Source organism: Mirounga leonina, unplaced genomic scaffold (genome assembly GCF_011800145.1).
Source record: "Mirounga leonina isolate KUSES-001 unplaced genomic scaffold, KU_Mleo_1.0 Mir_125, whole genome shotgun sequence".
NCBI classification, from domain to species: Eukaryota; Metazoa; Chordata; class Mammalia; order Carnivora; family Phocidae; genus Mirounga; species Mirounga leonina.
The window spans coordinates 4,354,868-4,379,559 of record NW_023270305.1 but is presented as its reverse complement, the minus strand read 5'-3'; the positions used below and the strand labels follow the sequence as shown (position 1 = coordinate 4,379,559).

Sequence of the window (24,692 nt, the reverse complement as noted above, 5' to 3'; positions counted from 1 at the left end):
GTGCGGAACCTTCTCTGCCCCCTGAGCAGACACGGGCCTCTTCCGTGTCTCATGGCTCTCGCATGGACACCCTGTGAGTGGTTCTTTGTGATGGTGTAACCGATCCACAGCTGTCCCCTCTCCATGTGGCGGTCTTCTTTGAGAGCAGGGACCCCCTCTCTCTCTGAATCCCCAGGACCTCACCCGCTGTAGTTCCTCAGTGGCTGTTGATTGGCATGTGAATAACTTCAGGAATTATTCTAGCTGCCGTGGATCGGGACAGCCTTCAGACTTGGGTTTTGTGAGCTCCAGCTCGCTTAGATTTGCAGGACTCAGGCATGGGCACCATAGCTACATGTTGTTAAGTACATAGGAGCTGTCCACTGACCACTTACGGGCTCATTATTTGAGTCTTTTCAAAAGCATCTTCCTTTGCATAAAACAGCACTGCTGAGTTTGGAATTAAATGTAACAAACTCCTGATGAATCATCATAGAAATTGAAATAAAAGTGGTTTCGATTTGTTGCCTACACATAATAGCACTCAGTGGAGCTAGCTTTCACTCAACTGTCACTTCACCTTGTTTCTATTTTCAGCCCTCCCATTCTCTCCTTCCACCCCCTGTAGTTCTGAGCTGCGGGAGGATAACTTAGGTAGATTACTAGGTTTGAATGAAAGTAGTGATAGAATTTGTGGGGTTATTTCTGACAAAAGGCCCGTGCATCCTGATGGGAAGCCCCACCCAGAGCCAGCCAACCAGCACAGGCTCCTGGAGCTTTCCTAGCTTATTTTTAGAGTAGCCCACCTTGCCTCAACTTCTCTTTTTAGTGACAGAGGATAATGATAGATGGTCAGCCAGAGAGAGTTTTCTCTCCTTGTATTTGTCCTGATTTCCCAATGCTTACAGCAGGACCGGGATAATAAAAGGGAGTAAATAAATGTTCACTGGGTAGATTATTGAAAATTAATTCAAATTACTTCTTATATTTAAGAAGTAATACACACATGGCCACAAAACTCAAATGATAAAAATGGTATACAGCAAAAAGTCAGTGTTTCCCTTTTGGTTCCTTCCAGAAATAGTTTACGGATATGCATATGTATGTAACAGTTTTTTATGCAAATGTGAATACACACATTGTTACTTACACTGATTTTGTTTTCATTTATACCTTACCTTTATAATTATTGTAAACGCATCTCGAAGTGTGATCTTTTCTAGCATTCTTTTAAAAAAGTTTCAGGAGATACAATCAGTTAAAAATGGAAACATGTCCTTTAGTTTTATATGCTAGAGAAGCAAACCCAGCAGGGGATGAAATTCAAAACTTTATGGTAGACTATTTCTAAAATGTGGTTTTTTAAGCCACTAATTGAAAATACTCAGTAGAAAATTATCTCAAGCAAATAACCCTAGGGGGGAAACACACCACCTGTTTAAAACTTCCCAACCAATATTACCAAGAAATGGAGACTATTAAACCGGAATGGATTTATTACCTCTACTAGTAAGCAGTAGATTAAGTCATTGAGCATTCCGCAGTCGTGAATATTTAGGCATATTTTCTTTTTACAGGGACTTGACCATATTCTTTAAAGAAATTATATTTTATTCACCCCCTGAAGAACTGCATTGCCTAATTTTGGGGAAAAATTAGAATAACTTAATTCTCCACACTTTCTGTTTTAAATTTTTGATGGCTTTTTTTGTTATTAGTTTTTGCAGCCTGTGATGTTTTGCAATATCACTTTGAATACTAAATACAGGAGATTTTGAAGCTACCTGTAAAGTCCTTCAAAAGCTTCTTAGAAGCCAAAAGCTTTCATACCCTTGGATCATGGCATTGAGCTTAGTTGGGAAAAGAGAGAGAGCTTTGAATATACCCTACACACAGAAAAACAGCGATTTCAGATGTGAGTTTGGATGTATAACATTGATGGAAATCTGTCAGGAGCATAGGGAGAAAGGGCCTGATGTTGTGGACAGGGCGATAGGTGAGAGGCGAGGGGTTTGCCTCGCTTCCTGGCTACCAGACCACAGCCGAGGCTGCATGGAGGGCAGACTGGCATCTCTGAATCGGGAACCGTAGTCTCAGTGTGCACATCACTGCGTTGGTATGAGGGTCAAATGACGTTCACGTCAAAGTGCTTAGACACTTGAATGCCATACGCTTGGGGGCTGAATGAATGAGATGAAGTGTTGGAGTGAGTAGGGGGATGCTTTGGAGTATTTTGAGAGAAACTGTAAGCTCAGGGGAAGAACTGTTATTAAAACTTAAATATTGGAAGTAATCACGACCAGTAAAGTTTCTTGAGGAGGAGCTTGGAGGTAGTAATGATAATGGTAAGAGGATAACTTGCATGGAGGGCTGGAACTTATAACACACTAATCCATCTAGCCTCATTTGACCTTTATGAAGATTCTATAAAGAAGAAATGGCTTCAATTTTAATAATGGAAAACCTGGAGCTCAGGGAGAAGAACCAGTAATCAGGGTATCTGATGCCAGTTCCTGTGCTTTTTACCCATAACTGATTTTCCTTTTTCTTAGAAGCCTTTGCAAATTGTCCCTTCTCATTAGTATTGTGTTTTACACAATAAATTGAAGTTTTGGAAACCTTTCTGTATATTTAACAAATATTTGATGATCCATAAATTTGAAGATACTTGGAAACCTATCATCGAAGAATTAATTACCTGCTCCTACTCATCACCTTCTTAGGACAGAATTTTAAAACCAAGTATACTTATGCCAAGGGGTTGAACAGAAAATGATATTCTCAACTCTCTCTGTTGTCATTAGAGAAGAAAAAATGAAAGACTTGTAGATACAGCTTGAATCAGGTATTTAGTTGGATACCTACCATTGCGTGTCCTCTATGGTTGTTTTTATTCACACTTGCATATATATGTATAAAAGGGATGAGAGGGAGAATGTACATGTGTGTGTAAAAAAAAAAAAAAGAGCCAATCTAGATGTAATATAGAATGACAGCATTAAATGCATCAGTGAAAGTTGATCGTTTGTAAAAGGACTCTAATACCAAATCTTAGTTACATTTGGTGGGAGCTCTTTACATACTGGGCTTGTCAAGATCCTTATAATTTCAGGGGGCGCCTGGGTGAGTTAGTTGGTTAAGTATCTGCCTTTGGCTCAGGTCATGATCTCAGGGTCCTGGGATTAAGCCCTGCATCAGGCTCCTTGCTCAGCGGGGAGTCTGCTTCTCCCTCTCCCTCTGCCTGACGCTCCCCCTACTTGTGCTCTCTCTCTCTCACACTCGCTGTCTCTCTCTCTCAAATCTTTAAAAAAAAAAAAAGATCCTTATAATTTCAAGGGCTACCCCTTCCTTGTTGACCAAATATAAAAGGATGTTTTTGGGAGCATTGTGCTTGGGAGTCACAGGCCACCCTGCTACTTAACCCAGTGGCCTTGGTCAAGTTTCTCACCTCCTATGAGTCTCTAAAACAGATGATACAAGTAGAGTCTGGTCACACAGAATTGTTAGTATTAGATGAGGTTCAGTTCATGTATGTTTAGTATTATGCCTGTCTCCACACCAAAGACTGCAGTATTAGGTATTTGTTCTTAAATAATTCTTAGTAAAGTGAACATATTTGATGTATAAAGAATGTGAAATAAAAAATACAGAGGGGTGGGGTGCCTGGGTGGCTCAGTCGTTAAGCATCTGCCTTTGGCTCGGGTCATGATCCCAGGGTCCTGGGATTGAGCCCCGCGTAGGACTCCCTGCTCCGCGGAGAGCCTGCTTCTCCCTCTCCCAGTCCCTCTGCTTGTGTTCCCTCTCTCGCTATGTCTCTCTCTGTCAAATAAATAAATAAAATCTTAAAAAAAAAAAAATACAGAGGAGTTAGATAATTTCTACTTAGTAAAGAAAAATAGATTAAAGTTGTTTAAACTGTGTAGGAATATATTGGCTTTAATTCATTAGTCTAAGGTTGTACTTTGAGTGAAGATCTGCTCTGAAGATTTAGTGGAGTCATACATGAGAAAAAAATGTGGAACTTCCCTGATTCCACACCTGGGGGGATTTCCAAGGATTTAGTTTATTTTCATGATTGAATTCCTGTACATTCATAGGATTTTAGCCTTAGAAAGGGGATCATCTGGTGATGTTCCTTTGTTTTACATCTGAAGAAACTGAGCCCCCTGAAGAGTCAAGAGAGAGGATCCCTCTCTTGACTCCCTTCTGTGGAGTTCCCATTACTCTTGGTTTGTGGTCCTGTAATGGTGCTTATATTCAGGAGGCTGCTGTGGGTTGCTTCTCTGTATGTCTTTGTCTGTCACTACTTTTTAATTCCTTGAGCGTAAGCTCTAGGTCCAATTTGTTTTCTTAGAATGATGGAGAAAAAAGTACTTTAAAATACCTTATTTTACTTGTGCCCCATAACAAAGCATGAGGAGGGTATGCTTATTGACTCCTGTAGGTGAGGAAACAGGAAGTAACCTGCCCCAAATTGCATCCCTACTGAACGAGGGCCCTGGAGTATGCAATACTACTGACCTCAAAGCCCCTACTACTGTTGGCCGTCTTCCCTTTTACCCTGTACCTGATTTCTGCTGAGCCTCTGCTGAGCTCTGGAAAAGACAAATTCATGAAGTATACGTGGTCTCGGCCATAATTTAATAAGCTATAAATTAATATTTCTGAGAAAAAGAACTGTAAAGTAAATTGTGTAGTGGAGCTACAATTAAAGTGAATGCTTTTGAGTAAATCCCATAATCCCTTTCATTTTCAGAATACCTGCTTCATGCCAGGCCTTGGTTTGTGTATTTTATATAGAGAGAGTCTCTTCAGCCTCACACCACCACGCGGGCTGTGTTTTACTGCCATTTTGTAGATGGCACAATTGAGTTTGTCGTTGTTAAGTAACTTAGCGCAAGGTCATCCAGCTGATACCTTCTGTGTGTCCATGCTGAGTTCACTTTGCCGCGTCATTTTCTTCACTGGCAAATATATGAGAATGAAGGTTGCACGTGGAGACTGGAGACTCTCTGTGGGATAAAGAAAGCCCACACAAATGTTATTGGTAGTAATTATGCTCATTATTGCTTTGTGCTGCCATTTTGAAGCTCTGCCCTCTACCGGGTCTTGGGACTTTTCCATAAATTGTATCAGAATACAAAGAGAATAGAAATGAGAAGGCGTTACATAATCAAGGTCAGATGAAGAGTGTGTAGGCCACTCTCCCCAAACAGGTACCAAATCCCCAAGATGCCAGAAAACAAAAGGTTAAAAACTGAATGTGGAGAAAACCTGCGGGAAACCCTTGAGAGAATGGAGGTGGTGGTCCTCATGAGCAGGGGTGGGAAGCAACAGCCTGGGAGAGATGGGGCTGCGTGGTTCTAGCCTCTCCTTCCCAGTGCATTGGGCAGCTGCACGCTGAGGGCTTCGGTCTGAACCACAGGGTCAGAGTGACTTACGGGAAAAAGGCGTCCTCGTGGTGGTGAACACGGGCTTGCTGGTGGAGTGCGCAAGCGGGTCACCAGGAGCTCCGTGAAAGGACAGCTGTGGAAGAGCTCTCCCGCCCCCCTGACGCCCTGCCCATCACATCTTTGCTCTTGCTCTTTCTGCTACTAGGCAGGAACATGCTAACTGGATGAGGTGTGGGGAAACAGGCAACAGCGGTGCCCAGCCAGGGGCAAAGCAGGTGTAGACGGGCTGGTGGCCCTGAAGCAGCGGCCCTGTACCACATAACCTCAGCGCTGGCTGAGCCCACCGTGTGTGATTCAGGCTGCTGCCCGAGAGTTCAGTGGGCTGGCAGAAAGGGGGTGGAGGTAAATGGCAGCTGTAGAGGCGGCACTGGGAGCGGAGGCGTGGGATCCCCTCTGCCTAAATCCATGGCCAGAAATAGGATCCATATGCGGCGGATTCCCACATGGCTTCTAATGGCAGGTAGATTTGCTTCTTTCACGCCAGCTTTCTGTCAGGCCTTAGCTTAGTCGTATCACACCATTCTATAACTGCCCGTATTCACACCATTTTATAACTGCTCGATTGTGTCTCCAGATAGACTGCGTTCCTGGAGGAAAGGGTCACATCTTCTTATTATAGTACATCACCTGGCACAAAATAGGTGCACAAGAAATATTTGCTGAACGAATGAAAGATGGTCTTGGAGCTTACTTTGGAGAGGTAGCTTTCAATCCCAGCTCTTTCTGACTTGAGATAAATCTGTGGTTTTTGCAATAGGACTGAGTGTATGCATAGCAGTAGGGAAAAAACATCAACTTTTTCCTCAAATCCACCTCCTGGAACCCAAGAAGATTTCTTTAATTGGTTTTTATCAGTACTCCCAGATTGTTCCCTAATAGGATCAAGAGAGAAGTGTCAGGCTAGGTTTGGTAATATAGACTCAACATTGACAAATCTCCTGTGTAGCTCAGAATAATGGCTTACACATTAGAAATGCTGACAGCTTACTATAATTAGGTGTGTTTCTGAGAACCAAAGGTAGATTCTGGAGTTTTTTTCCTAATTTTCTTATATTAAAATATAAACCGTATCTTCCCAGGAATTGGGAGTGATTGAGTTACTGTTGTTCAAGTATTAGGCTCCCTGTTAAATATTCCAAAATCATGGCTGAGCTGCTATTGCTTCGTTGACACCCAGAACAACTTTAATTTAAATAAATGTGGCCAGTTAATCACTTATTTTTCTTTTCTGGGTTTTTTTCTATTTGGATAATTTTATTGCTGTTAGAAAAGCTGTTAAGAATTATGGAACAATATCCCATTGAGCCCCCAACTGAGCAGAGTAAAAATTGGTTGGGTGCTCTCTTATACAACTAGAAGTGTTTTATGATTTCAGGAACAGGGATAGGTTTTTTCCTAACTTACCCCTAGAGAAAACACTCCTCTACTTAGCTGGCTAGGCATTTATAGTGGCATTATTTGAACTGCTGCTTTGTTATTGAGAACACTTAGATGGTCCAGAGAAAATTTATCTAGGGGCAGTGATGACAAAAATTACTTCCAGGGTGAGTTATAAATGATCAGATAATTAGGGAATCAGTCTAATGTAGGATGATGGTAGTTGAAAAAGCAAGTGGATAATATTTTTTAACTGGTTGGGAGATTTTTAAGGAAGAAGAACAGAGCAGGAGTCCAGAAACCTCCTTCCAGACTCAGTTCTGTGTCTTGTCTTTGTGGTCTGCAAAATGTACCACCTCTGCCATTGATTGCTTAGGGTGGTTGTGAGCCTTGATTAAACAGCAACAGGGGAAGAGCCAAACACTGCCCTGTAGACGTGGTCTTCTTGTTGTTACTTTGTTCTGTTTTTGTTGTTGCTCTTTTTGTTATAGGCTGATCCCAAAGGGCTAATCAAGATGGTCACCAGGCATGTGACTCGATACGGACATGAAGCCTGGCCAGAGGACCTGGTCTCACTGACCAAGCAGTTGCACTACTACAACGAACGTCTCTTGGATTTCACTCAGGCTCAGATCCTTCAGGGCCTTCGGAAGGGTGTGGATGTGCAGCGTTTTACTGCCGACGACCAGTACAAAAGGGAAACTATCCTTGGTTTAGCAGAGTAAGGGGATGCCTTTGTCTCATAAAGGGATGGATTTAAAATATAAAAGGGGGTGCCTGGGTGGCTCATTTGGTTAAGCATCCGACTCAGGTCATGATCTCAGGGTCATGAGATGGAGCCCCACATCAGGCTCCACATTCAGCAGGGAGTCTGCTTGAGATTCTCTCCCCCTCCCTCTCCCCTTCCCCGGCTTCTCTCTCTCTCTCTCTCTCTCTAATTTTTCTTTGTGGGTATGGAATGCCCCTTGGTTTTAATACTGGTCTCCATTTTTTAGTTTAGATCAAATGAGAATTACTTACATGTCAGAAGGTGGAGAAAATGGGGGGGGGGGGAAGAAAAAACAAACTTAAAAAAAAAAAAGGTGGGAAAGTGTGTTCACCCACAATGGTTATTGCGAAGATATTCGCAAGTTTGTGGAGTGCTTACCATGTGCAAGGAGCTGTGTTAGGTGCTCTGTAAACTATTTTATAAATACCGCTTAATCCTCAAAGATAAGCCCATGACATAAAATGTCATCCCCATTTTATAGCTGAAGAACATGAGACTTTAGAGTATTGAGTAACTGGCCCAAGTTTACACGGGTGGTAGGATCATCACTGGGACGTTGACCTTGACCTCTCACATAACAAAGCTATCCCATCGTCACAGTGCCCTGTGGCCGCCCCCCTACTGCCTGGTTGTGTTCCCAGGAAAGCACCGGCATACAGTTCAGTCGAGGCTTCCAGCCTTTGAAACTAAGGTTAAATTGTGCCTATATTTAATGGTTATCCTTCCCTCCTGGTACATTACTTTAAAATAACAAAGATAGCCCTGCTTATGAAAGTGATATATGCTATTTTTCATTATTATTATTTAAATCTTTAAGAAAGTGGCAAAATAGCCTTGGCACTCTGTAATAAGTTTATTTTAGCCCGAGCTTCTTTCCTACCAGAAGACACCCCAGATTCTCTTTAGAGTAAGGCAGGGAATAGAGAGATCAAAGAAAAGATAGAAAATCTGTCACAGGATTTAGTTTAATTAAGAGAACTACGGAATCACTTTTTCTTCACCCCTCTGTTCTTGTAGAGATTAATAATTTCATAGAGTCATTTAATGTCTAATTGGAAAGTGACCAAAGAGGTCATTTAATCCAACCTCCTCACTTTTGGAAGAGGAATCTGAAAATCAGCTTTAAAGAGTGGTTCAGGGTCACACAGCCAGGGAGGTGAGAGCCTCAACTTCCCATTGCCAAGTCCAGTGGGCTTTTCCTCCAGGCATTCGGTAATCCTTGGGGCCATGCTCATGGCTTCTTAGAAGAGGGTTGTTATGTAGAATAAAGGTTACAAGGTAAGGCACATCTTAACATCATCTATTACATTTTGCTAGGGTTATTGTCCCTGATTTTTTTTTTTTTTAAATATCCAGCTAGTGTATGCTATTTGGAGTATGTTGATGAGGACAAAGACCTGCTTTTGACAAACATATAATAGAATCTTCTTACTTGGAAGAAGTACTTAGAAAAATGTACAGCAGCTTTTGAATGGCTTGTTTAAAACGTCTGAGTGTCCGCAGCATTTCTGAGCTAGCAGTTCTGATTTAGAGACAGGAGTTGGGCATCTTACAAACGAGAACCCGTGAAGCACCTGTTCCTCCTGGTTTGCTGCTCTACCTTCAGCTGTACGCGATGCCACCATTCTTCATTTTCTTACTAATGTGTGTCTGTTTTTCACGGCATTTGTATTCTGTAAGTGCAGCGTGTCTGTCCTCTGTTCCCTGTGTAGCTTACACGATAGGTCGGCACTGGTTAGTCAGGCTAACCTTGGAGAGGACACAACATAGCGTGGTTTCTTCCCACCTTTATCGGGTGGTAATGGTATCCATACCTGGTGAGCACGCTCGTGTGCTCAGGCAACATCTCAGACTCCCCTAACAGAAAGGATGAATTGCTAACGGTTGCCATCCTCGGGGATTGCTCATTCCATCATGGTGAGGTGAAGGTACTCAAGAAGTACTTTGAGAAATTTTAATTGACAGTGCCTTAGTAATTCTTGCCATGACAGACTTATTCCACCCCTGGGCCTCTTTTTTATAGTCCATGAGCAAAGGATGGCTTTTACATTTTTAAAGGTTTGTGGAAAAACAAGAATAAAAAAATAGTAGGAATTTGCTACAGAGACTGTATGGCAGCAAAGCCTGAAAGATTTATTAACTTGCTGTTTACAGAAAATGTCTCCCAACTCCTGGCTAATCAAACATCTAAGAAAATGTCCTGATTTTCTTTGCTAGGGTGTATGTAGTCTTAGCAGTATTACTTAATAAGAAGAGAGATTTCATTTCTGTGCCTGTGGTTCTGTCCACCAATCCTCCAACCAAGAATTGGTTCTGCTTGGGGATTTAGGGGTCCCGTGATGGTCTTTATGGAATGGCTTTAATGTGGGCACCTGGCCCGGAATTCTTGATATATCTAGAGGGCCTCAAGTTTGGTGGCCCCATCCCCTGATTTAAACCTTCCGCTGGCTCTTCTATTGCTAAAGGATAAGGTGCAGACCCCTTGGCTGACTTCTCCTCTGCCTTCTCTCTCGGAACTACCCTGCCGCTGTTTTGCTTGTTTATCCTCCAGACTTCAAGCTCAGATCGGTCACTCGCTCATCTCTGCTTGTCAGTATTGGAAGTCCTCTCTGGTGGCGGTCCCCAGAGTTGTTGTATTTAATTGTTGTATTTAATTGTCGGTGTTGTATTTAATTGTCGGTTCACATCTCACATCTTCCACTAGGGCTGTGCTGGGAGTTTCTTAGGAAGTATCTTGTTTGTCTTTATGTCCTAAGCAGCTAGCCCAGTACCCGGCGCTAGAAAACAAACGATTGTTGAGAGGCGAACTCTGCTTTCTTGTATCCCTGCCCTGCAGTTATGTATCTGTTTCCTTTGCACTGGTTTTTGACTGTAGGCTCTGGGGTCTAGACCAGAATTTTTCCACTCTCTGTACATTTTGGACTGGATAATGCCTTGTGGGAGAGCTGTTCTGGGCATTGTAGGGTGTCCCACAGCATTCCTGTCTTCTACCCACTAGATGCCAATAGCACTCTCCTCCTCTCCTGCCATGATAATCAGACACTGTCAGATGTCCCTGGGGGCACAGCATCCTCCTCAGGTGAGAACCACTGGTCTAGACCGTTCCTTGGTCAGTTGCAATGCACCACAGTGAAAGCAGAACATTAGAATTCCTTGGACATACTTTTCCTGAATTACTGTGAAATGTCTTATTAAGGACTGTGCCGACCGCACCCCTCACAGCTGGAGAGAGTCCTAATGAACATTTTCTTTGCTGATTAAGGTAATGTGTTTCTCTTCTCTCCCTCCCCCGTGGCTGATGGACATTCTTGAAGAACACTCGAGGAGAGCGTCTACAGCGTCGCTCTTTCTCTGGCGCAGCGTTACAGTGTCTCCCGTTGGGAGGTTCTTATGACCCATTTGGAGTTCCTGTTCACCGACAGCGGGTAAGCATACGATTCGTATGTACGTTTATTGCCATGTCTGTTTTTTCAGATTCCATTTAGAAGGATCTTGAAGTCGTAAAGTACAATTTCACCTTCCCTTTTGAGCTACAGTAGACCAATATCTGGACATTCTGTCTTTATATGTTTCTGTTACACATTTCAGTATTACAACAATAGCTTATTATTTTTTGCCTTTCAGTAATAATAGGCCTGAGTTACATTAATATTCGTGCATTTATTCAGAGGTTTGTTTTTTTTTTTTTTTTTTTTTTTTACTGAGAATCTGCTGCATACGAGGAACAGTGGTAGACACTTGGGTTACAGTAGTTAGCAAAAACAGGCATCCCAGCTGTCTTGGAACTTGTTGTCTAGTGTGGGAGACAAGACTGTCAATGAATAATGAGAGACAAATGTGAAATTAAAACTGTGACAAGTACCACAGAAGAGAGCCCATATAGGGGATTTGGCGTAGTTAAGGAAGACTTTCCTGAGGAAATAATGCTAAAGCTGAGATCTAAATATTGCATCACAATTATGTACACTGCAATGAGAAGGAAACCATTTTCTAGGGAGACAAAGACAGTTAAGTGCTAAAGCTTTTGACAGGAAGTAGCATGATGCATGTGAGGGCCTGACAGGTGGACAGTGTGGCTGAGGTCCAGAGAGTCGGGGGAGCTCAGTGTGAGATGGCTCTGTGGAGAGGCCTAGAAGCCAGGCTGTGGGCAAGACTGCAGGCCTCTCACACGAGTCCTAGGAGACTACTAAAGTAGTCTCTAAAAGAGAGGGAGGTAATAGGATCAGGTCTACATTTTGATAAGATCACTTTGGCTCCCATGTTGAGAAAAAATTTTAGGGAGATCAGTGCAGGCATACAGAGACCAGGTAGGAAGCCGTTGGAGTAATAGACTGTGACTTTCAGAGATATCTAGAAGGTGAAATGGTTAGTACGAAATGCAATGATCGATAAGGACCAACTAGATCTGAATTCGGCGAGAGGGGAAGGGTCAAGATCAGCGCCAGGATCTTACTGGGGCTCCCTGTTGGGTGCTGACATCCTTCGGTGAGACAGGTAGCCCTGGTTACAGACAAGACATTTTGAGGGGAGTGTGAGGAAAAGGCAAGGAACTGGGCGAAGTTACACACTGAAATGCCCAAGAGGAAAGGTCATGCAGACAGCGGATCTTACTGCTCTGGAATTCGAAAGAGAGGGAGGAGCCGGAGATCCTAACTGGGAGTTACATGCACATAGATGATAAATAAGCCATGTTGTGGGTGCACTTTGGGAGAGTGTATGGAATGAGAAAGGAGGGAGACCTGAGACACACCTTGAGGACCCTCCACAATTAATGGCAGATAAGGGGCTGCCAGCAAAGGGGACAGGAGAGCGCAGCCGAGAGGAAGGAGGAAAGAAATGGGGCATCCTGCGGGAAGAAAGAGTTTAAGGAAAGGGAGGGAGTATTGAGTGGGGCACGTCCTGCTGAACAGTCAAGGACTGCTTATAATTCAGCATCTTTAATTTTTCTTACATCTTTAAAGTGTCAGCATCCACATTTTAAGTGTTTGTGAAGTTGCCACACGGGGGCGGTAGTGTTTCCTGTGGCAAATACCGCGCAGGCTTCGCCTCTTTGAAGCATAGTAATACGTTCAAGTAAATGTTTCCTTCGCGTATTGGCCTCCAGTTAAGGGTCTGTTTTCTTTCGTTGAATGTTGCGTACAAGGCAGCCACATCCGCGCAAGCAGGGTGCTCCGCTGGTCCCTGAGCACATTATGCATTACCAGGCAGCCTAGTAATGTGCAAGCCTGTTCACAGCATATCAGTACGGCTGATAGCAGTGCGATTACGCAGACGCAGCAGTTACGGAAGCGGGAAATCATCACCTCCTGGCGTCATCACCTTTGAGCGACGAAGCACCTGATACTGATTTAGAGGTGGTATTTACGAGTGCCTCTCGCCCTTCACTTAAAAGATGGCGTTTGCCGTACTGTTTAATCAGACCCAGGGACAGAGGTTTTGGAACCAGCCTTGTCAATACGGTAGACATTGCCCGGCACCCACTCGTTGAGTCACTGCCTGTGGGGAGGTAACAGATCAGAGTTGTAAGAAAAATAACGGTCTTTTCCTTAAGACTTTGTTTTCCTATCCCTTTAAAAAGCCACTTTCCCCACCCGGTGGAGAAAATATTTTTCTCTATTTTCCATGCTCTCTCCTGTTGGTGGAATTCTGGAATGTTCCCCGTGTCAGCACACGTCCCGGGACGTGCGCGCCCACAGTCTTCAGGGAGGTGGCATATGCGACAGAGCGTAGACCTTCAGATCAGGCTGGCTAGGTCAAACCCGACTGTCTCTCTCTAGCTGTGTGCCCCTACGCAAGATAATCCAATTCTCTGAAACTCATTTCCCTTAACTCTGAGGTGTAATAAAAATTAAATGACTTCACGGTAAAGTAGCAAACCTATGTTCCTGTCACACGATCGGTGCTTCATTAATGGCAGTTTTTCCTGCCATTTCACTCCTCTGTGAAGGAGATCATCCTCATAAACACCCGTACTTGAACTCTGGTCTCCTTTGCCCCCTTATTTTTCCTCCGTGTTTGTTCTTCTTGATAGTGTGGAACGTCCATGATGGCTTTGAGTGGGCCTGTGGGCCTGGCGTCCCTTCCAGCTGGCAGACACTGGCTTACCCAGCCTCCTCTTCTCCTGGGGCTTGTTCAGGGCTGATGCATCCTGAGTAGCCAGCATCCCTTCCGGGCTGTTCGGGATGCTTTGGTGGGTCTTACCTCAGTAACTACCAGTGTATGTGTGGCTTAGCGTGAGGGCATGGGTGTTGGAGTCAGGCCACATTTCAGGGTCCAGATCTGCCCATAACCCCAACTGTGTAGCTGTGATTGAATCACTGTTTTCTCAGTTATCTGACCCTTATGCTTACCTTGTAAGATTATAAAGATTAGAGAAAAATCTCTGGAAGGTATATAGCTGGGTGGCCCTGTAATACTGTTGCATTATTCCTGTTACTGTTCTTGTCGATTCTGACTCCATGAGTGTCTTTAAGTTTTGGACACAAGAGCATTTTTGGAATACCAGAGGCTGCTTCTAGGTGATTGAGTAGTACCACATTTGTTTGTTCATTTAATATTTTTATAGTGTCTTCCTATTCTAAGCTTAATTTTAAGTGCTGGGTACATCATTACCCTCGTAGAGCTTATATTCTAATAGGGGAGACCCCCACACACACCCCCAAGACACACACACACACACACTTACTTAAAAATAGCCCAGACCTAAATTGCTAGTCATGGTGAATCCCATAAAGGCAATGCCCAAGGCCGAGGGTTCTGGGGCCAGGAAGGTCTTGGAATAGCTACAGGAAGACCACTGTGGCTGGAACATATGGTGCCTCTGAGCACAGGAGAACTAGATAAGGGCCAGAACTACCTTTGACTGTCATCCTTGATGACACCCTCCATTTTCCCCCTTCTTAGTTAAATAACAGAGCTGAAGGCCACGAATCCTGCACTTTCAATTCACTCTGATAGCCAGCCACCTTTTAGTCACCCGGGTGATTACCCAAGGGATTTTGCTTGGGTGTCTGAGATCATGATACCGTCTTCTTCTCTGTTGGTTGGTGTAGTACTGTCTCCTTTAGACCCATGGCTAGGGCCCCTGGTCACAGGGAATCTGACTGTGCACTGCTGTTTTCCACAGTCAGTTTCATATTCTCTGGTAGGATTCTTTTGGTCTCAGGTACAAGGATGAGCAAGGGCAAGTTATAGCTGTGGGAAGATGAAAACACTGTAAGGTGTCTGCCTTTTTTACGAATTAGAAGATGCACAGGACCTGTGCCCCAGGGTTGCTGCTGCTGAGAGTGGGGATTGTGTCCAGAGAGCCACTTTGTAAAGGATGCTGAATTCTGGCTTTTCTCCCATCTCCTCCACCCTTAAGCAAGCCTGGCATAGTTGAGGAGGTAGTGTGAGAATAGTATGGAGTGGGGATTTAAGGTAGCTCAGCTTGTTAAAAGTAGGTCATAATGTTGAAAATTAAGATGAAATAAAAACTCAGGACCAGGAAAAATCCATATTAGAGGAGGAGGGTTGAATATAGATGTTCAGGTCATGGGTTTTATAGAATTGTTCGATTTGGTTTTGATCTTTCTTTTGGCCTAAGGGGGGAGGAGATCATGACCAAGACTGTGATTTGCATTGTGCATAAGAAGAAACCTACCATTCCTAAAAATGGAAGAACTAATTACCACTATTACTAAATTGGAAGCAACTCCTTCCTTACATCTGTAACCTTCCTTTCCATGTTGTGATCGTTAAGGTCACTTCTCCCCCAAAGAGTAAGAAGCTCCTGACGCTGGCATAAAATGTAAGCAGGAAAATGCATCTTGGCTTATTTCCATCTTGTGGAAAGTGCTCAGGCTTTGAATCCTGCACGTCTGGGTTCAAACCCTGGCTCTTTGACTTGTATGCCAAGGTTTCCTCATCTGCAAAATGGGTGTTCTCATTCCATTTGGCAAAACTGCTGTGGGATTTAAGAGATTTATACAAAACACCTGACATGTAGTAGATGCTCAAAAAAAAAAAAAATAGCTACTATTATGACTTCTGGAAACAGATCATATGTGCCGAACCCATCCTGTGACCACTGTTAGCCTAACTTTGCACATCTGATTCTTGAACAATTATTTCTCAAGTCAACACTGACATTAATTATAAGGTATCTGCTTTGTGAGAAGTGAGATGACATGATACTTAATGCCTAAGTGCTCAATACATGGTGCCTATTACTATTTCTGTGCCATGGTGTTTTTTAAAATATTTTTTGTTAGGTTATAATGTGAGACTGTACAAACCAGTCAGAATTTGAGGGGTTGGGATTGTCACTAGAGAGGAGACGAAGCCTGACCTCATGGCTTGCCCCGTCATACTCAGGTCATATAAAACATTCCACAAAGAGGGCTGGCTCAGTCAGTTAAGCGTCTGCCTCTTGGGTTCAGCTCAGGTCATGTTCTCAGGTTGTGAGATTGAGCCCTGCATTGGGCTAGGTGCTGGGCATGGAGCCTGCTTAAGATTCTCTCCCTCTCCCTCTGCCCCTCCTCTGTCTGTCTCTCTACCTCTCTAAAACAAAACAATCTGAAACAAACAAAAAAACTTAAGTAAGGGCGCCTGGGTGGCTCAGTTGGTTAAGCGACTGCTTTCGGCTCAGGTCATGATCCCGGAGTCCCTGGATCGAGTCCCGCATTGGGCTCCCTGCTCAGCGGGGAGTCTGCTTCTCCCTCTGACCCTCCCCCCTCTCATGTGCTCTCTCTCTCTCATTCTCTCTGTCTCAAATAAATAAATAAAATCTTAAAAAAAAAAAAAAAAAAAAACTTAAGTAAAAATAAAACATTCTGCAGAGGATGTCACCGAGTATTCGTATGACAAGAAATAGAGATACTCATTATTGGTCATCCCATCAGCTCTGTAGGTGAACTTAGAAAGTTAAATTCCATTTTTCAGGGCGCCTGGGTGGCTCAGTTGGTTAAGCGACTGCCTTCGGCTCAGGTCAAGATCCTGGAATCCCGGGATCGAGTCCCGCATCGGGCTCCCTGCTCAGCGGGGTGTCTGCTTCTCCCTCTGACCCTCTTCCCTCTCGTGCTCTCTGTCTCTCATTCTCTCTCTCAAATAAATAAATAAAATCTTTAAAAAAAAAAAATTCCATTTTTCAGTTTGCAAAGACACTTGGCCAAAATGTTGGCAAAACTGAAAAATTCCATGATTATTTTTGACCTCATTTTCTCCTTCAGTCCCATGTTCAGCTGTCAGGCAGCATTGCAGATCAAGTCAGCCACATCGAGTTCATTCTGAGGCATTTGTGTGGTGAATAGCTTGGATTGTTTCCCTCACGTCAGAGGGAAACTTCGAGGGTAGAATTGTCTCTTTCCACAGGCATCTCTGGGGGAACCCTTTTCACCCATGATCGTGGTCATTGATTTGGACCCATATGTCTTTAAACTTGTAGGATTAGTCTTTGGGGGAAATGCCTGTTAGTTGCTACATATGGATTCTGTGAAGCCCTACCCCCATCCCTTTCTGTCCGTCTTTCCCAGTTACCCTCTCCCTCCTCCTACCCCACTGTTATTCCTCCTCTTCCCCCTCTCCTCACCTCATTCAGGTAATGGAACTGTTATCAATCAGTCTCAGACTGAGTAAAGAAAAAGGTGTTTAAATAAATTTGTTTTCCTATACAAATATAAGTTCTTTCAATACATGGTGTTCTTGAATCACAGTTCTGAGTGATTGACAACTTGAAGCCATTACAGAACACTAATCAAAGGATTAGTGCTCATAATTTATTCCTTGTGCATTGGGAACAACTAATGCTAGTTTCTTCCTGTAGTTAATCTCTAAAAGTTAAATATGCACCATATTATATAAGCTGCTTTATAGCTAAAACTTGGCTCCAGAAAAAGCACTTAAAACAGTTTTTAAGGGTAATCATTAATTTGATTAGTGAAAAGTCCATAGTGGTTTCATGGTATTTCTTCCTACTCTCCTGAATATGGGTTCTTTGGAATTGTTTTCTAAGCAGAGATTTCATTTCTTGTTCCAAAGGGAAGATAACAGCTTCTTTCAATGGAAACTATTAAAATGGGTTATTGATTACTGGCATCTATGAAAGATCTTAGCACATTGTAATTTACTGAAGAGGGAGGTTTTGGTATTTATCATATGTCAGTAAAGGTATTCCAGTATCTGTCTTGACAAGATAATTAGGTAAAATTGTACATCGGGCAAACTGAATTGTAGGCACAGAAGAATAAGTGGGTGGGCAAGGGGGAAAGTAATGCTGATTGAGAGAGACTATATTCAGAATGAAGCCAAACGCCAGTGAACCAAAACTGTGATAGTTTAGTCACTGTCCATTTTGTAGATGAGACTGTCTTGAGTATTCTGTTTATCGGGGTGTTAGGAATGAAGTATGACAGGAGAACTCTTTTAGAGTAATGCTGCTGGGAGAGAGAGCTAATGTCTGTGTTACAGAAAACAGTCCTGTTTCTGGAATGGTTGGTAGTGCAGGCGCTCGACCTTCGTCAGTCGATGGCTGCTTTGTGATAAGCCGAGCAGAACGCACACAGGGTCCAAACAGATGTGGACCCTTGGTCCTAGGCGAGTCGCTTAACCTCTCTGATGGCAGTTTCTCATCTGTAGGTTGCTAATTACGTAGATTTAGCTTGCCTTGCATAGTAATCAGCGTCATAACTGCACGTGTGTTCTCCCCTTCCATCAGGCATGCCGTCTGCCTGCAAATCTTTGTTAGTACGAACTGTCTTAATGGGGTGACGTGGTTTCTTATTTACTTTTTCAGACTTCATTTTGCAAATTATGCAGAAACATAACAAATTCTATGAATCACTTTCATATACCACTGTGCATACAGTGTCTTTCAGAGATGATGTTGCATACTTTGCATAGTAATTGTATCAAGAATATTTTCTGGCCAGCCATTCATTTACATTCCGTGTTTGTTGCACAGGCCTCGTGCTTTCTTGTCTTGATACTTCTGTGATATTATTTTGCGTCATGCCTTTTGACAGTGACAAGCTCAAGCACTTCCTTCATTAAGACTTCTGTTAACATTGACAGCCATGTCCTCTGAAGTTACAGCTTTAGTGATCCCACTCTTAATGGGAGTATGATTGTGTGGCCTTTGTCCATCCATACCATTATTTTGCATTGTTGTTTAAGTACTTATAGCTCAACCAGATTTTCAAACCACTGGATGAGAGCTCTGTGTTGTAAACCTTTATGCCCTCCCTGGTGCTGAGCACAGTGCCTGGTCCATGGAGGACACTTAAGTTTTTGTTCATCCACCCATCTATTTGGCATTCAGAAGACACATGTTGAATGTTTCCTTTTGACCACACACTAGTGCTTGGAACTGAGAAACTAAAGATAAGGAAGATGTGGTATTATCTTTGCCATCGAGTGATCTATAGTCTAGTAAGGGAGACATAGAAGGTAATGAAAAGCTAAAGCATGTTACGAGTACCAGAATAGAAGGATGCTCAGAGGACGCAGCCAGGGAAATTTTTATAGACCAGGGACGTTTTTATACATAGGGATATTTATGTAGATGTTTGAATTTTGTCTTAGCAGAAAAACAGGATTTCTCTTGAAGTGACAGGTTAAAAGAGCATTTTTTAAAAAATTACTTGATGTTTTCACTTTGTGGATTGCTGCTGTTATCCCATGTATTATCACACACTTGTAAAAACTTTAAAACATAATTTATATTAACTTTATCTCCAAAAACCAAAAACGTGTCTCGGCATTTTCTAAAAATGGGAGTTCCAATAAATAGGGTATCGTATTCCAGAGGAGTTGCTTTTCAACTGTAAGTAATCTAACTTTGGTACTGCCAGAAGTCTCACTAGCTGCCCCCACATATGTTGTTTGCCACTGCTGAGGGCCCTGGAAATGTGGCATTTCTAGGAGTACTGAGGGCTGCCTGAAGGACTCTGAAAATTAGAGTTTGAAATTTATTCTGCATGGGGCATCGGGGTTACACTGGACTGGAGGCATTATATTCTGTTCAGGGTGAAGCCAAGACTAATATTAAGTCCCCCCCCCCCCAATAAAAACTGATCAACCAACCAAAACTCCTTAAAATTTTTTTTCAATAGTTTAAACTTAAGTGACCTTTTTTTTTTTATTATAGTATAAAGGCATCTAAGTCAGGATGAAAAGATCAAGATACGTGTTTTATTCAAATGGCATTCATTAATTCAAGTGAAAGCACATGCATCTGTTCTTACCTATTTTAATTCTGTTTGAACACAGTTATCAAATTTGGATCTATGGAATAGCAATTCAGGGCTCTTGGATGTGAAACTTAAATGCCTCAAAGTTGGAGCTGTTTCTTCCCCTCACCATTTCCTAAATTCCTGAAATAATAAGGTGGTTTACATTTCTATAATGAAGCTCAGATTTTAAATGCTTCTTATGACATAAATAAACAATGCATCATGGAGGCAGACAAGTCTGGGTTCATTTCCGGGCTGGTACGCATTGGGGGACTCTCCCATCTGAAGGAATGTGAAGTCATGCCTACTTCACGGGGTTGCCGTGACCCACATGAGATAACATGAAAATTGTATAATAGTAGGCATTTAACACGTCTCTTTCCTTTAATGTAAACTGCTTGCCTCCTGGTGGTTTACTGAATTTGATTGGCGGGAAGAAGGGACTTTGTAAGAAGCAACCTTTCTTCTTCAGTATTTAAAAAAAAAAAAAAAAAAGAGCACATTGTTCAATAAAGGGTCCAAATCTTAACACAATTTCTTTGCCCTAATTTCAGTTTGTCCACAGTAGAAATTGAAAATCGAGCCCAAGCCCTTCATCTCTTTGAGACTTTGAGGACTGATCCAGAAGCCTTTCACAAGCACATGGTCAAGTATATTTACCCCACGATTGGTGGCTTTGATCACGAAAGGTTGCTGTATTATTTCTCTCTCCTGGAAAGCTGCGGCTGTGCGGATTTGGGGAAATGTGCCATTAAACCAGAAACCCACATTCGGCTGCTGAAGAAATTTAAGGTAGTTGCTTCAGGTAAGATGATCATTTCCCTGCTCGAACTCATTCTTTAAATTAAATCTAAGGATTAATTTTTTGTACACAATCATGTTTGTGCATTGTGTCTGGCATAGATCTGAAACCACAAGATACAACGCTAATTGACTTTTGTTATCTTTCCAGCTCCTTTACTTACTGTTGAAGGAATTAAATAGCAAAGAAACTATAAGAAACCTATTGGAAGCCACATAGTAACTTAGAGTAGGCCTGGTACTAAAATCCGAAGTTTTTGACTACTCCTCCAGAGGTTTATTCCCTACTCCCAGGGGTTATATTTTGCCTTATATAAAGGACAAGGCTGAGACCCTTTACAATTGGCAGTCTGGCATAATTTCACTTCACTGGAGCCTCTAAGTTTAAAGTGTGTGTGGAACCCTTCAGATAAGTGCCTTTGAACCTTTGATACATTGTGGAAATCTTTAGGATGGTATCCGTGTCTCTTTATGCTCATAACTAAGGAAGTCAACATATTAATACCTCTCCAGTCTGTGTGGTGCTTTATAACTTACAGGGCACTTCGAAATCTATATTCATGTGATACTGGTAACAGTCGTGAGAATTGACTTCCGTTTATCAGTGGTTTACTGAGTAACCGAATTAGAAACTGGACCATTAGAAACAGAGGAAAAGGAGTAAGATCCAACCCCTGCCTTCGGGCCTTCGGGTAGTGGAGGGGAGGCCAGATGAACATCAGGTGACCAGAAGGCAGTGCGGTGAGTGGGCTGGTGGAAGAAACCGTGGGTGCCACGCCTCCAGTGCCCCCTTGAGGCGGTCCGTGGACGAGTTGACTCCACGGCCCATGACCCTGCAGGCCGAGATTGGCGCTCAGGTCTTCTGACCTGTGTAATCAACAGACTATCCACTGTAAACCGGGAGATGAACTTTTCCCTCCAGCCACACAGAGGGCTATGGATGTGTGTGAAAGCTCTTGGAATGAACCTACTCTCTGTTTTTTTTTCTTTTCTTTCCATTAGGTCTTAATTACAAAAAGCTGACAGATGAAAACATGAATCCTCTGGAAGCACTGGAGCCCATTCTTTCAAGTCAAAATATCTTATCTATTTCCAAACTTGTTCCCAAAATCCCTGCAAAGGATGGGCGGATGCTTTCCTCGAGCTCTCTGTACACCATCTGGTTACAGAAGTTGTTCTGGACCGGAGACCCTCACCTCATTAAACACGTCCCAGAGTCCTCCCCAGAGTGGCTCCACGCCTATGAAGTCTGCATGAAGTACTTTGATCGCCTCCCCCCGGGCGACCTCATCACTGTGGTGGATGCAATTACGTTTTCTGCAAAAGCTGTGACCAAGGTAACTGAAAAGATAGCTTACAGTGCATTGGATGCTTTAGAAGAAATGAAAATTGTTTGTTTTTATTTACTTTCTTGAGATGGAGAATACTTACATGTTTGACGTTTTAGTTTTTTTGCTAAGCGTGAGGTATTCTAATTGGGAAATCATTTTCTTCTATCACAGATGTGCAAGTCGTCTAAATTAGACTCCGACTGTTCTCATTTACATGTACATTTTGTACATGTTACAGTTCTCCTATGTCATTTTATAGTAAATATTCCATCCTGTTCTTTGCAGTTCATAAGTGGGAAATACCTCCAGCACTCAGCCCACCGTGCCTGCATTCAGAGGCAGGCCGACAACTTAGCTGTGGTTAAATTGAGCACTTAAAAAATTTCGCATGAATGCCATGTGGTAGTATATGGCTTGGTGATACAATTGTCCATGAAAGTCTCTGTAGACATTCTCTGATGTCTGCTCCATGCTTAGGTCTGAGCCCCTTTAACTGGACTCCAAATCTTGTTCTGGATCCTTCTAACAATGTACAGTTTCACACAGAGTAAATACTGTGGGTCCTTCTCCTCCCCTTCTTGCCCTCTGCTTGGCCACAGGGCACTCTGTCCTCGACAGTCTCCTACCTCTGCTCTCAACTGCTGAGCTCTGTTGCCTTTGGAACTTCCTCTTCATCTGCTTTGCCGCTGCTTTCTCTTTCCCCAAGTTGATCGGCAAGTCCACCCAGTATCTTATCACAAGAATTTTTACTGTGGCTAATATTATCTTGAAAATTTACTGTAAAGGCTAAGAATTCAAGTCATTCATTTGGAGGTTGGCACAGGTAGAGGTTCAAACATCTGTGGGGATTTCTAGTTTTGTTTTATTTTATTTTTTTTTAAAGTCTTTATTTGAGAGAGAGAGTGAGCATGAGCATGGGGAAGAGGGAGAAGCAGGCTCCCCGCTGAGCTGGGAGCCCAATGCGGAACTCCATCCCAGGACCCTGGGATCATGACCTGAGCCGAAGGCAGATGCTCAACTGACTGAGCCACCCAGGTGCCCCAGGATTTCTAGTGCTAACTAACTTGTTAGATCAACAGTTGTGGATAACGAAGGATTTCATGTCCTTATTATTAGAACTCAAGTACTTCAGTTAATAACTTGGTTTTAAATTCTATGAGCACTGCTATGAAAAGGAGATGATCATTTCTGTTGTTTTTAAGGAAGAAACTAAAGATTTCAAAGGGAGATAGCATCATATATTTGAAAAGAGTACAAGTTTCGAGTCCTGTAAACCTGCCTTGAACTTTGAACCTGCCAATTAATAGTTCTGTGATTTAGACTGAGGAATCTGCTAGACCTCTGTCTCCTTGTGGCTGAGTTATCTGTGGTGCAGATAATATTATTACTCCCATTTTGACAGGTGAGGAAAGTGAGACTCCATGAGCTTAGTTTGATAATAGAGGAGCCACACCCTGAGGTCAGGAAGGCTTTTTTTGAGGGTCTTTGCTCTTAACTGTAGTGTATCTTGTCTCAGAACAAGCAGTTAGAGTCAAGGGCCCAGAGCCATTCTAGGAACTGTGGGAGGGCAGGGACCAGAGAGCCCCAAGGATGTTCACTCCAGTGGAGAAGGCTTTCATGGGATGTGTCCAGAGTAGGGCTGAGTCTAAATGAAGAAGGCCAGGCAGGAACCTGGCAAATATGGGGAAAGATAAGAGTCCAGCAAACACGGGTTTTGAATTTCCCAAGAATGAGAAGAGGGTCACAGTTCTGACTGTGTATGTATTAGCAATGTAGGAAGTATGTATCGAGGGAAGGGAATGAACCAACTAGGGAGTTGAAATCCAAGGAAAAGCCTCTAGAAGTGGGACCGTGAACTGGCTACAGGGGCTAGACAAGCAAACAGACGAGGTGCGAAGCCAGGAAGACAGAGGGTCCTTCACTCCAAGGCCGTTTCCTTCCCCTTATGCTGAAGCAGCTTTTCAGTATTTTATGTGAGGGCAGCAACAAAGACTAGCTCCATGACCAAGGCCATATGCTAATTGTGAGCATGTATATGGACATGGACAGACAGTTCTAGATTTTCCAGCAGCAGTTATTGACTCATGATTAAACTGAAGAGTTGGATGTAGAATCCACTACGAGTGTTCGTTTTTATTTATGATGTTTTAAGTCAGATGTTTGCAGTTACAGCACATTCTCATCACCTTAGTTTCTTACTTATACCTTCAGATATCCTCCCACCACCTGAGAATGTAGGACACAGTTGTTTGTGCACATAGGTGCATTTTTCCTGAGGAAGAGATGCCTGGCTGATCCAATAGAGAGCGAGTCAGTTAATTATGTGGCATTGCTTTCTCTTAGTTCAGATGGTATAATCCTTAGCAAGGTACTCTTGTCTAGTAAACTATCTCAAAAGATGGTTTTCTACGGAGTCAGGTAAGCTATAGAAAAGTGAGGCAGAGGCATTTAAAGTTAATTTCACATCTTTAGTCTAGCTTTATGTTTTCCCTCATTTTATTAATTGGCAAGCTTTTAATTTTCCATTGAGAGAGGAAAAATAAAAAGTTTAGATACAAGGCTTGCTTGAAATCACACAATACTGTGCTAGAGCGAGTGAGAGCAAGAGAAATTCAAATTGAAATACAACCCTTACATGTCAGAGGACACATTTGGAAAAGGAAGTGCAACTGGATTTGGCCAAATTTGCAAAACACCAGATGTTCCCACAGCTCCTACATGATGTTAAAAATGTAAAATAAGGAGCACCTGGGTGGCTCAGTTGGTTAAGTGA

At 42.8% G+C, this 24,692-nt stretch overlaps 1 protein-coding gene across 3 annotated transcripts in view; it reads left to right on the top strand.

The window, feature by feature from the left end:
* Positions 1–24,692, top strand: part of NBAS (NBAS subunit of NRZ tethering complex) — a 322,416-nt gene that overhangs the window by 206,238 nt on the left and 91,486 nt on the right. For all 3 annotated transcript variants that reach the window (XM_035000616.1, XM_035000615.1, XM_035000617.1), the window contains 4 exons: positions 7,301–7,530; positions 10,893–11,003; positions 20,342–20,592; positions 21,591–21,925. In XM_035000616.1, coding sequence (XP_034856507.1) covers positions 7,301–7,530; positions 10,893–11,003; positions 20,342–20,592; positions 21,591–21,925 — 927 coding nt within the window. The remainder of the gene's footprint in view (positions 1–7,300; positions 7,531–10,892; positions 11,004–20,341; positions 20,593–21,590; positions 21,926–24,692) is intronic.